At 41.9% G+C, this 14,296-nt stretch overlaps 1 protein-coding gene across 1 annotated transcript in view; it reads right to left on the bottom strand.

Moving 5' to 3' along the window:
* LANCL2 (LanC like glutathione S-transferase 2) overlaps window positions 1-13,799 on the bottom strand; it is a 76,456-nt gene extending 62,657 nt beyond the window's left edge. Inside the window, exon 1 of the mRNA XM_077491607.1 lies at window positions 12,434-13,799. Within this exon, the coding sequence (XP_077347733.1) occupies window positions 12,434-12,613 (180 nt within the window). The 5' untranslated portion in view covers window positions 12,614-13,799. The remainder of the gene's footprint in view (window positions 1-12,433) is intronic.
* Window positions 13,800-14,296: the final 497 nt, after the last annotated feature.

Genomic DNA, 14,296 nt, shown 5'->3' with positions numbered 1-14,296 from the left:
GATCGGAGATGCGGTGTGTTAGACTGACACACCAGCGATCATTGCGTGGCCCTGTGGGCACGCGCTAGTGGCTCATCCTGCTGGACATCATATGAGGTCTAGTCAGGATAATACATCCACTTTCCGGCCGTCATTTTGCTATATGGCGGGCAGGAAGTGGTTTTAAACTCTGCACATGGAGAAACAAGTTGACAACAGTTCCTGAACAGTAAATGGAGCCACTGCTGCTCAGCAACAGATTAATACACAGATTAATACACATGCTTTTGTGCAACAAATTGCATATGCATTATCAGGCAAACAGATGTGTTTGGGCCCCAACTCAATTGTAAAAAAACAGCAAAGATAAAAAGATGTGCTCACTAAAAATACTAAGGGAATTAAGGGAAAAAAAAAAACTTTCCCTTAACAGTTCTATAGTCAAATGACGGCCGTTCCATGTGGATGTCATGACATCCTCCTGCAGGGCTATGCTGCAGTGCGATCTGTAACACGCTGTGTCAACCAGACACAAGGGATGACTGATTAGTGTACCGGCTCACAGTATATCACATGACAATTGTACACAATGGATGCCTTTGATTCATGCCATCCATTGTGTACTATTGTGTTGATCTCTGCGATTTACAGTCCATCTGTACCATGCGATTAGCTGTGGCCAATCACAGCTAACCACAATAGTAAACACTGATTGAATCAATTTTATTCAGTAAAAATGGTTGCTTAAAAGCAATCAAAATGTGTAAAAAAAATAAATAAAAAAAAAAATGTAAAAATAGTAGTACTATGGTAACACTGTATTGCTCTGGTCACAGTGTATTAAAAAAATAATTCCAAAAATATTGACACCAATTAGTGTACCCGACCACACCAGTTAGGCTTCATGTACACGGGACATTTTTACAACCTCTCCTGAACGATTTCACTTGACAGATAGTAACCCACATTTAAACCATCCGTTATGCGGCGTTTTGCTGTGTTTGTGTTGATAAAAAAAATATATATATATTTTTTTTTTTTTAAATAGGCAAAAATGAAAAATGCCTGTAAACGAAACGCTTCAGTACATCAGGAGACAGATCAATTTTCAAAAATTTTATATATATATTATATATATATATCACACATACATACACACACTATAGTTTGTAGACTCTATAACTTTCACAAGGACTATACACACCGATTTGGGTTATTTTCAAAAGAAATGTAGCAAGGTCCAGTTTGGCCTAAAATTTAAAGCGGTTGTATACCCGCTGAAGTTTTTTTCTTTTCCCTGACCTGCAAAGGAAAAGGCATAATGAGCTAGTATGCACTGCATACTAGCTCATTATGAAAGACTTACCTTAGAACAAGGCCCCGACATCTAGCCCGATCCACGCCGAGGGAGCTGACATGTTCCCTCTGCGTTTCTTCCGGGTATCGTGGCTCCGGCCACTCACGGCGCCGGAGCAGTGATACCTGGAAGAAACGCCGTGACATAGTCACGTGGGATATTTCTAAACCATACAGGTTTAGGAGATGTTTTTTTACCTACAGGTAAGCCTTATTTATTATAGGCTTTCCTGTAGGTTAAAGTCCAAAAATTGACTATACAACCACTTTAAGAAGAAAGATTATTTGCAAAACTTTATAACAGAAATAAATCGTGAATAATAACAACAACAGAGGTGAAGAAAAACATGGACTTTTTTTTTTTTTTTCAAAACTTTTGGTCTTTTTTAGTTTATTTAGCAAAAAAAAAAAAAAAAAAAAAAACACTAGTGACTAAATACCACCATAAGAAAGCTCTATTTGTGTGAAAAAGAAGATAAAAATGTCATATGGGTACAGTGTTTCATGAACGCGCAATTGTCATTCTAAGTGCGACAGCGCTGAAAGGTGAAAATCAGCCTGGGCAGGAAGGGGTGAAAGTGCCCGGTATTAAAAATTAGTTAAAAAGGACAAGTTCACTTTAAAAAAAAAAAAAAAAAAAAAAAAAAACACAACACCAAAAACAAATGCACAGGTAAAATAATGTGCATTTATTTTTTTTGTTGCAGGAGCCTGGAAAGCATTGCACCAGTGATCAGGAGATTGCTGATGCCACTGTCAGTGTATTGGCTTATTCGTACACTCTACACTGGTAAGCCAATACTCCATGACAAAAAGACTCAATGAACAACCATGACGCTCTACAGCGCCGTGGTAGTTCATTGACAATTACAAGCTGGCAGCCACAAAGAATGTCGGGGCTTGTAGTTCATTCAGACAGACGGAGCTGTGTGTATAAAGGACGCAGCCATGTGGGTGGAGCCCCGTGCAGCCACTCTGTTTTTTAAACATTGGCAGCTAGTACTGGGAACTTCTCCCCATACTGCTGCCACAGGAAGAAATGTGACAACACTGAAGAAATGACACTTTGCTACAATGAAAAGTAGTGAGTGTACAGCTTGTATAACAGTGTAAATTTGCTGTCCTCTTATAATAACTCAACACACAGCCATTAATGTCTAAACCGTTGGAAAACGTGAGTACACCCCTAAGTGAAAATGTCTAAATTGGGCCCAAAGTGTCAATATTTTGTGTGGCCACCATTATTTTCCAGCACTACCTTAACCCTCTTGGGCATGGAGTTCACCAGAGCTTCACAGACTTCCACTGGAGTCCTCTTCCACTCCTCCATGATGACATCATGCATCTGGTGGATATTAGGGACCTTGTGCTCCTCCTTCCATTTGAGGATGCCCCACAGATGCTCAATAGGGTTTAGGTCTGGAAACATGCTTGGCCAGTACATCACCTTTACCCTCAGCTTCTTTAGCAAGGCAGTGGTCCACTTGGAGGTGTGTTTGGGGTCATTATGTTGGAATACTGCCCTGCGGCCCAGTCTCCGAAGGGAGGGGATCATGCTCTGCTTCGGTATGTCACAGTACATGTTGGCATTCAGGGTTCCCTCAATAAATTGTAGTGCCCCAGTGCAGGCAGCACTCATGCAGCCCTTGACCATGACACTCACACCACCATTCTTGCCTGTAATTAAGACACACTTGTCTTGTACTCCTCACCTGGTTGCCTCCACACATGCTAGACACCATCTGAACCAAATAAGTTTATCTCGGTCTCATCAGACCACAGGACATGGTTCCAGTAATCCATGTCCTTAGTCTGCTTGTCTTCAGTAAACCGTTTGCGGGCTTTCTTGTGCATCATCTTTAGAAGAGGCTTCCTTCTGAGACGACAGCCATGCAGACCAATTTGATGCAGTGTGCAGCGTATGGTCTGAGCACTGACAGGCTGACCCCTTCAACCTCTGCAGCAATGCTGGCAGCACTCATATTTCCCAAAGACAACTTCTGGATATGAAGCTGAGTACATGCACTCAACTTCTTTGGTCGATCATGGCAAAGCCTGTTCTGATTGGAACCTGTCCTGTTAAACCGCTGTATGGTCTTGGGCCTTCTTTTTTTCATAGAGAGTTCTTTGCCATGAGGTGCTATGTAGTAACTTCCAGTGACCAGTATAAAAGAGTGAGAGCGATAACACCAAATTTAACACACCTGAGATCATGAGAACACCAACGAGTCACATGACACCGGGGAGGGAAAATGGCTAATTGGACCCAATTTGGATATTTTCACTTAGGGATGTACTCACTTTTGTTGCCAGCGGTTTAGACATTAATGGCTGTGTGTTATTTTGAGGGGACAGCAAATTTACACTGTTATACAAGCTGTACACTCACTACTTTACATTGTAGCAAAGTGTAATTTCTTCACTGTTGTCACATGAAAAGATATAATAAAATATTTACAAAAATGTGAGGGGTGTACTTACTTTTGTGAGGTAATGTACCTCTGAGTGCCAATGCTGTTGGTCTGGTGGTCCGGGTATTTGAAATCAACACACTTCTCCCACTTCTTTCTGTAAGGTTTCCAGGACCGATCTGAGTGACCGATTGGTAAAAGTAGTCACGTGTCGGCACTGACCAATCAGAATAGCCCTTATGTCCCAGAAGCCCTACAAAAAAAGAAGAGGAGGGAGAAGAGCAGGCATTTCAAATCTCTGGATTGATACATGAGCTACGTGGGAACAGACAACTCATTACCCACAGAGGTAAGTACGGCATGAGTTGGGGTGGGGAAGGTGTAATGTGTTAGTTCACCATTTCATTTTTTTTCACCTGAAAATGTGAACTAACCCCTTTAAAGCCCATTTCTCTGGGGAAAGTAACAATCCTCCCTTACAATGGAGGTGTGCCACAATGTGAGGTTTTAAATGTGTGTTTATGTCTAGGGGACTAGGAACAGCGTATTTACTTACCTGATCCTCCACTCCACCAGAAGTCGTTCTCCTCTTCTCCCCTACACCCAGCTATGGAATGTTCCCCGGCATCCTCAGGGCTAGGGGCTTTGTATTTTACTTGATAATGTCAGAGGACCTGTGACGGACGAAGCCTAGGGAGGAGGGGGGGAGGGGAATCGGTCTTGCAGCCTGCAGTAGCGGAGGATTGGGTACGCTAAAGTTTTTTTTTTTGAGGCCTCACAGACCAAAACGAGCATTCAACCCTTGCGGTGAATGGGCAGCTTTAAAATTTAAAAAACATAGTTGCTATTAATTTTTAATCTGCTGTAGGAAAATAACAGACTGAACCTGCTTGCTTGGAACAATAAAAATACATTAGTGCAGTCTTCATACATCCACTCCATGCTACAGAAGGACAATGCTTCAGTGTGATAAAGAAAAACCATATACACCGTATTAGGAGGTTAAAGACGCAACATATGGGAAGGCAGCACAGGCAATACTTCGTAGTACATCAGTCAAAGATCCAATTTATAAATGGTATTTAATGAGCAATTCTGTGCAAGTGATTTTTAATCTCTGTGTACTGTGATGAGCTATTCTCATTAGCTGGATATCACAGTTCAAATACTCATGAGCTGATAGCAATTATTCTTATTCACAGAGTTTAATTGGATGGAAGATTAAGAACAAATCCAAGGAGATTGAAGGTGATTTTTTATTTATTTTTTGCAGGAAATTTTCATCTGAAATTCAAGATGTAGTAACAGTGGTTTGTTATGCTGGTTACACTCTTTCAGGAGTGTGTAAAAGGACCAGGTGACCCATAGATGTACTTTGGGAGAAGCCCCATGCAGAAGTACCAAGGGTCCTAGCTATCACAGACACACACACCTCCTTTGCCCAAATTTATTTGCCCAAACACAGATCTGCATCATAAAAAAGGTGCCAGATCTTACCTGTAGACGCAGAGGAATCTTCTTTATGCTGTATACCACTAGAGCCAACTAAACAATCCCCAGGTCCAAGGAATGGGGAAGGTAGTCCAGCCGGCAACCCTCCCAAGTGACAGCAATGGGTTCACGAGCACCCAACTCTCAGGTCCCAGCAAATATTCTGTAGGGTGTGAGGATGTCTAATGCCGCGCACACACAATCTAATTGTCCGGCGGACTTAGAAAGTAGTTTTGACTCAAAATTTGTCCGCCGGACTTGGCTTTCAGCGGACAATCCGTTCGTCAGTGAGCTAGTCCGGCGGACTAAGAATGACGCATGCTCTGAAGCAAGTACAAGAAGGAAGCTATTGGCTATTGAACTTCCTTTTTCTAGTCCCGTCGTACGTGCTGTACGTCATTGCGTTAGAAATCGCCCAACTTTCGGAGTGTCCGTGTGTGGCCAAGTCTGTTCGTTATAAAGTCCGGACAATTCGATCGTGTGTACGCAGCATAAGCTTAAAGAGGGATTCCACTGGAAAAAAAAAAATTATTAAAAGCCAGCAGTTATAAATACTACAGCTGCTGACTTTTAATAAATGGACACTCACCTGTCCCGGGGTCCAGCGATGTCGGCAGCCGAGGCCGATCGATCGCCCGGCTCTCAGTTGCTGCCGCCGCCATTCTCGGTGAGGGAATCAGGAAGTGAAGCGTTGCGGCTTCACTTCCCGATTCCCTACTGGGCATGCGCGAGTCGCGCAGCGCAATGGGAATGGTCCGCGCTGTCTCTGGGACCCGTGTGTGTCCCAGCAGACAGCGCGCTGGGACAGGAAACAGCATAGACTCCAGTGGGAGTCTATGCCTGGAAGTGGGTGCAAATATCTGTCTTAGACAGGTATCTGCACCCCCCTCCCCCCTGAAAGGTGCCAACTGTGACACCGGAGGGGGGGGGGGGGGGGTGTCCGATGAGTGGAAGTTCCAATTTAGGGTGGAACCCCGCTTTAACCACTTCAGCTTCAGGCCTCCCCCCCCCCCCACTTTGTTTACATGTCACAATCAGTATTTTTTGCTAGAAAATTTTGTAGAATCCTCAAACATTATATATGTTTTTAAAGCAGAGACTCTAGAGAAGAAATTGGTGGGTTTTGCAATTTTTGATGTCACACGGTATTTGCGCAGTGGTTTTTCAAAACACAATTTTTTTTAGGAATACAATGAATTTTAATGTATAAAAAAATAAAAACACACATAATACATAATCCAATGTTTGGTAAAATCTAAAAAGATGATGTTACGCCGAGTAAATAGATACCAAACATGTCACTCTTTTAAATTAGGTACGCCCATGCAATGGCGACAAACTACGTAAATGTTACTATCCATAGGCGACGCTTTAAAAACCTTTACCAATTTACATTTACACAGGAGGTCTGGTGCTAGAATCACTGCCCATGATCTGATGATCGTAGGGATACCTTACATGTGCGAGACGATCGCTGTTTGCAAGTGGGACTAATGTGTCAGAGGTGGGGGCACTTTAAACTTATTTTAAAGTTATTTATTTTTATACTGTCGCTTTCTTTTTTTTTTTTTTTTTTAAATCACTTTCATTGCCGACACAAGGAATGTAAACATCAATTGTGACAGCAATAGGTATGTGATAGGTACTCTTTATGGAGAGAAATTGCTTTTAAACTGAAAGCTAGTGAATTGCCTCCCCTTTAATTTATTTAACCTGCAAATTTCAGATCTTCTTGCTTCTTGATCTACGGGGGGGGGTTCATTAACATTAGGGGGGAGTCTGTAACCTCAAATGGGGAACCCCTCGAAAAAACCTCTGAAAACTATATAGACGGGGCATCAGATAAATATATTGGTCATTTTTAATGACAAGATGTTGGGTAGAAAAGGTGGTCAAAAAAGAAACACCCAATAGAATCAGAGTTAGCAGTATTGGCATGTTATAACATTTAGTTCCCACCATATGGCCCCACCTTCATAATAACTGAGGACTGCATCCATCTTGTTGTGGCTTTTCGATATGGATATCTCTATTACCATCTGAGTTTATATCATTTTTTTTTTTAAATAGTAAGGTTGAATAAAGATACCAGACCATCCAGTTCAACCTGAGTGAGTGTCTACAATTGTCCCTATCCCTGTACATTGCACACTCACATCGGTCCCAACCCTCAAGGAGCCCACAATCCAAGGTCCCCATTCATATACTAGGGCCAATTTTTGGACAGAAGCCAATTAACCTACCTGCATGTCTTTGGATTGTGGGAAGAAACCGGAGTACCCGGAGGAAACCCACGCAGGCACAGGGAGAATATGCAAACATGTTCTCCCTGTAAATGCTGGATTTTTATTACTACACAATGAGGCGGTTATCTTTATAAACTCAAACAATACATGGGAGTTGGAAGCCTCTATTAAAGGAGGGAGAACCTGGTATATGTTTAAGTGACCCAGCTGAACCTACGTGAGTGAAAGGGGTCTGGTGAAAGCCGTGGAGCCCAGGTCACACAAGTGTCTTGAAAACCAGCTGGTAGAGGGTCAATATATTCTGGTAAGAGGCTTACCACTAGTGGTGGAAGGCTGCAACACCAACACTGAAGTTTGCTTTTCGAGCACATTAGAGGTCTTCACAAATGTTGCACTTTCTATTGGGACTTTTGGAAATATTACTAAGATTTTATTTATGTATTATTTATCTGTACTTGATTTATTTCATGCTGTTTTAGTTTGCTGTTAACAAAATGTGTAAGCTGCTATTGATTTACAAGAGTCTAAGCGTGGGTATGGCACAGCAGGGTGGATTTCCTCATCCACATCAAAACGTGTAGATGGGGGAACTGGGTAATTTTTTTTATTTTATTTTTTAACCACTTCAATACCGGACACTTTCACCCCTTTCCTGCCCAGCCCAATATTTAGCTTTCAGTGCTGTCCCACTTTGAATGACAATTGTGTGGTCATGCAACACTCTACCCAAATGAAATTTGTATATATATATATATATATATTTTTTTTTTTTTTTAGACAATAGAGCTTTCTTTTGGTGGTATTTAATCACCACTGAGTTTTTTTTCTAAACAAACAAAAAAAAGTTTAAAAAATAAAATGTTTTTCTTCATTCATTATAACATTTTGCAAATAAAGGATTTTTCTTCTTTTCTGATATGCGCTGATGATGCTGCACTGGTGGGCTCCGATGAGGAGGCACTGATGATCAGTGCCCTGATAATAGTGTAAACAATGTACTCACTGTGCCCTGACAGACTTGCTGGTTATCGGCTCTCCTTTTCTCACACAGACAGCGTGCGAGGAAAGAATTGCCGTTAACCGGCAAGTCTGTTTACATGTGACTAGCTGTGATTGGACACAGAGGATCACATGGTAAAGAGCTGCTGTGATTGGCCCTTTACCACGTTCTGCGATCAGCTGTGTCCAAAGCCGCAGCGGTCATGAGAGCATGTCGTCCATAAACATCCTCCCAGAACTGGAGAGCCACGCTGTAGCCGTTTTTTGGCTATAGGCAGGCAGGAACCAGTTAATACACCCTGCTAGTGAAAAAAAACAGACCCATCTAAAGGGTAAGTTGACCTTTTCAGAAAATATTTATTATATATATATATATATATATATATATATATATATATATATATATATATAAGGTGAAGTAACACCCTTAACACCCTCCTGGTTCACCAGTACAGTCAGTGCAAGTAAAGCCTCACACACACGATCGGACTTTGTATAAACTTTCCCTTTGGTCAACTTCTGTATTGTTATCTGATCTTTTGCATTGGTTCTGAGCATGCGTGTTTGTACAAAAGTACTATGGTTTTCTGTACACACGATCGGACTTTGCTATGTTTTTTTTTTTTTTTCAAAAGAACAAGCAGTCCTGTAGATGTATGGTGGGTACAGAAAATAATAATTGCCCTTTAAAATAATCACATGTGGTTGCTTTACAGCCCGAAATGAAGACAGACACAGTTTTTGTTGTATTCCACTGTATTTACTTAATGCAACTTATAACATCCAAGTGAAAGATAACACCAACATGTCAGTAAAAAAAAAAAAAAAATGAGAAAACAGAATCACAGAGTTGGAAAATGTATATACTGTGTTTCTAGGCATTGATAAAGCCTTTGAAATTTTTGGTATCCATCTTCTGAATTGTGCCTGTCCACAACTTTATCCTGGAGATCCAGGTGATACTACCTTCCCACCAATAGTTTATTGTTTGCTTCAGTTGCACTACCAGGGACTGAAATGCTCCAGGAAAGCTCTTTTTAATGCTGAGCTAATCAAAATGACCACAGCTGATCACAGTGGAAATTCAAATGGCTTTGTGTGCCATTGATAATGGGTTTAGCTACACCTCATTGAGTTTACAAGTAATTTTTAGGAGGGGATGATCCTTTTTCCAACTACAGTTCTGTTTTTTTTTCAAATTTTTAAATATAGCTGGATAAAACAAAAACAGTCTGTCTTCATTTCAGGCTGCAAACTGGAGGGTGATTCTTTACTATACCCACTGTAGCAGTAACAGGGTTGAGACTAGAGCTGCACAATTAATCGTCAAGAATCGTTATCGTGACCTTGACTACTAAAGTGTTTCACAATTCTTTCTATGCAAAAAATTCTCTCTTCTCTTCTGAAGCCACAGCCAAAAGAAAGGAAGAGAAAAACTGGGCAGTCTGCCAAGAATCAAAACATTCTTTATCAGTTGAACTTAAACGGATTGTAAAGTGAATTTTTTATTTTATTTAAAATAACAAACATGTTATACTTACCTCCACTGTGCAGCTCGTTTTGCACAGAGTGGCCCCGAACCTGCTCTTCTGGGGTCCCTCGGCGGCTGTCTCGGCTTCCTCCCACAGATGCTTCTCACATTCATACGAGCTCCCTCGCATGGTGAGAAGCATCTGCGGGCACGCTCCCGTGATACAGCCGGCAGCTATAGCCGCTCGCTGTATCACACGGCCCCGCCTCCCGGCGCTCCGCGTCAGTGGATGTGATTGACAGCAGCGCGAGCCAATGGCTGTGCTGCTTTCCATCTATCCACTCCAGCCAATCAGCGGCCAGGCTGAACGGTGGAAAGGACGTCGGGGGACGAGCGCGGGACTTTCGAGGGGTGAGGTAAATAAAACGGGGGGGCTGGGGGTGCAGGCACTGTCAGATGTTTTTTCACCTTAATGCATAGAATGCATTAAGGTGAAAAAACATTTACCTTTACAACCCCTTTAAGTATAAACATTGTAACAATTTGTAATGGAATAGACTTTGTGTGTAAGTGAAAAAAAGTTTAACCACTAAACCCTTTTCTGACATTTGTTGGTTTCAAGTTAAAATCATTTTTATTTATTTTTTGCTAGAAAATTACTTAGAACCCCCAAACATTATATATATTTTTTTAGTAGACACCTTAAAGAATAAAATGGTGGTTGTTGCAATATTTTATTTCACACTGTATTTGTGCAGTGGTCTTTCAAATGTAACTTTTTGGGAAAAAAAATTACTTTAATGAATTAAAATTATATATTTATTAAAATAAAAATAAATTATATATATATATATATATATATATATATATATATCTCACGCACTTTTTTGAAAATCGTGGGTGCATGTTGTACGCCGATCCCATGCCAATCTCCGCTGACTGTGACCGGAGTGGAGCAATCGCCGCTGAGATACACATAGCTGAGTGTACTCGGCTCCGCTCACAGAGCCGAGTACACACTCTGCTATGCGTATCTCGGCTCCGCCCAGTCCCTGAGATCTCGGCGGCGTTGGCTCCGCTAAGTCTCGGTGGCGCCAATTTTAAATTCACTGGGGGCAAGCCTGCACTGGACACTGATAAGACTGCATTGATGGGCATTTAAATGTAAGTTTTTTTCCCTTAAACTTCCCTCCTAAACTTGGGGTGAGCGTTATACGCTGGCGTAAATCCAATATATATATATCCCCAGTAAAGTTGGCCCATATTTTTATTTTATTTTTTTGTATAATGTGAAAGATTTTACGTTGCGAGAATCATGAGAGAATTGTGATCTTTTTATTCTAAGCAAAAAAAATTGTGATTCTCATTTTGGCCAGAATCGTGCAGCTCTAGTTGAGACATACCATTTAACACTGACAGGGGTGCTCAAAATGATCAGCTTTTATTTATGTAAAACCTTTATCCCAAAAGCAAAAAAAAAAAAAAAATGTATATGCTTATAAAGCGTTAGAGTTTAGCTTCAATTTGTTAGTGTATCTAAAGCTGCTAGTACATCTAACACTCCCCTCCCTCCAGACTAATTATGCTGCTGTCCAAATGTGACAAAAAACCCCACCACGGCAAATGTAACAAAAGTAAAAGATGCCATCAGTGTGGCATATACGTGCCTCCTTATCAGTGCCACCTAAGCAGTGCCCATAAGTTCTGCCTCATCAATGAAGGAGAAAAAAAATTACTTATTTACTAAATTTAATGACAGAAACAAACAAAATAAAAATATCTTTTTTTTCTCCAAAATTTTCAGTCTTTATTTTTTCCTAAAACAAAAAAACAGAAGTGATTAAATACCACCAAAAGAAATCTCTATTTATGTGAATAAAATTATAAAAACGTCACATGGTCACAGTGTTGCATGACTGTGCAATTGTCATTCCAAGTGTGACAGCGCTGAAAGCTGAAAAATGGCCTGGGCAGGAAGGGGGTGCAAGTGCCCGGTATTGAAGTAGTTAATGACGCTCCACAATTGGTTTGCAAAACGTAGTGCGATCAGCAGAACCTGATCACGTGGTGTGGACACCGGTCACCCACATTGGTCGGATTCTGGCTCAGACAAAGGGTTCCTGCACAAGTTTGGTGCGATTTGAACCATACAAATTCATGGCTCAAATCGAGACACTGCATACAATTCACATGGGAACGTGTTGCGATTCCTGTGTAATTACACGCTGTGTCCAGTGTAAACTAAACCAAACAATCCATTTACAATGTACAAATCGCCTTTGGGACTCACCTAAACAGTGACAGTAGCTGATCTCAGGGTCACCATACACATTGCAATCTGATCATACAATCAACTTTTAAATTTACTAAAACGATGTAACCTAAGAACCTCCCTAGTCGGTGGTAAATTAGATTGTACAATCAGATCGCATAGTGTATGGCCAGGCAGATCGCTGAATGTATAGCAGTGCTGTCAGTACCTTGCCATCCTTGTCGAAGGGCAGATCCAGCTCTCCATGCTCCCCGGATCCCTCGGCTCCTTCCCCCTGTTCAACAATCGGCGGTCGGTAGTCGGGGAAGGGGTTAACGAAGGATCGTTCTTCCATCTCCGCCTCCCCTCCAAACTGCAGCCTGAGCCTCTTGGACACGCCTTCTCCCATCTCCTACAGAGAGCCGGCGGGGACAAAACACACACACGCTCCCCGCAACGCCAATGTCTGCTGTGTCCTCACTCAGCGGCTCCCCCTAGTGTCCGTCACCGGGATCAGCCATCCAAACCTTACTCCTGTGTGCAGCAATGGTCAGCGTCAATCAGGGGGACATTGTGCAGTGCTGGCGACAGCAATCCAAGCTGATCATTCACATTTCACAGCACAAGATGGAAGGAGGAATTATTTCAGAGTAAAAAAAAAAAAAAAACACAACCTGCTATGAGCCTCAGGCACAACTAATACAGATTGTTTTTAATATTCCACTTTTCTTTTTTCAGATCTATTTAAAGGTCGCTGCAATAGGGCAATACAGGGACGGTGTAATTGGCAGTGGCTTGGCAGGGATTGTGGACGATGTGCCAATAACAGATTGTCTTTATTCCTACAGGCGCTGGGCAGGAATCCTGGCACATGAAGGCAGGATGGAATTGTGGTGACAAAGCAGAATCTCACTCAGCAGACATCACACACCACCGACGCTGAATTCTCCCCCACAGTCCTAAGTGCAATTTATCCGTGAACAGCCCGAGCGCGCCCCTTTTGGGGTTGTTGAAATCCAGTCCGGTGGTGACAAGAGAGAGACAAATGTCCCCCCGGGAGGTTTTCGATCGGTTCGATCAGCCCGCCGCGTTCACGTTTCTATCATGGAAAAGCAATACCGGATCCAAAATCCTTTTGCAGAATCCATCCCGTCATCTGAACAGACATAACAGAAAAGGTGGAAGTAGTATACAGTGTATATAGATGGTGTACCAGTTCCCCTTCCGGAGATCGCTGAATACTTCTCACTGTTGCATCGTTGGCTTGTATTCAGATTGCTATCCCTAAAGGTTCCAGCCAAGCAATAGGAAGGAGAAAATGCCCACTTCAGTGGCGTTCAGCCTCCATTCAGTACGCTTTATACCATCAAATCAGCAGCTGCTCCGTCCTCCTCAGTCATTCATTACCCTTGCCAGTGAAAAAAAAAAAAAAAAGCAAGCCCTGCGGATATGTAAAATAGAATGCATAAACTTTACACACATACAAAATACCTGGGAAAATCAAATAATAATCCACACACAGCTTCTTTTTTTTTTTTTGTCTTTTAGCGGCTGTGTTGAATTTGTGTTCCCTCCCTGTGATCCACAGATGAATAAATGGGTAGGACAGACTCATGGGAGGGAGAGCAGCAGCCACACACACACACACACACACACACACACACACACTGCTTCCCATTGTCATACACAGCGCCTGTCACCAGACTGTCACACAATCACCCGCAGCCAGTGGACGAGGAGCACAACAGTCATAGCAGATGTTGCCTTTGTATTAATCCTAATTTGCTCTACCGCTTTCTTCTTTGTACCTCTCCAAATAATAGCTGGTTTGTGATGTTAGAATTACATTGAGGGAATTAACTCCAGTGCTTTTGGAGCAAATGATTAAGGCTCTAAGGGCAGTGCAGCAAAAGGTGCAGATGGTTACATCCTGAAATCCATTGGGATGTGACAATACAGCCAGAGCTGCTGTCACCGGACAGCTAAAACGCATTCCTTTTTGCTGAAAAAAAAAATATTTTACAAGGGTATCCATGTACCAGATAGGAATCCTCAACTAGTCCAAGGTGTCAATTTTTGATCAGATTTGACC

This window comes from Lithobates pipiens, unplaced genomic scaffold (assembly GCF_037356315.1).
Source record: "Lithobates pipiens isolate NorthernLeopardFrog02 unplaced genomic scaffold, aLitPip1_a1.2 Scaffold_19, whole genome shotgun sequence".
NCBI lineage: Eukaryota > Metazoa > Chordata > Amphibia > Anura > Ranidae > Lithobates > Lithobates pipiens.
The sequence above is the reverse complement of the archived record's forward strand: the minus strand, read 5'-3'. Positions and strand labels throughout refer to the sequence as shown.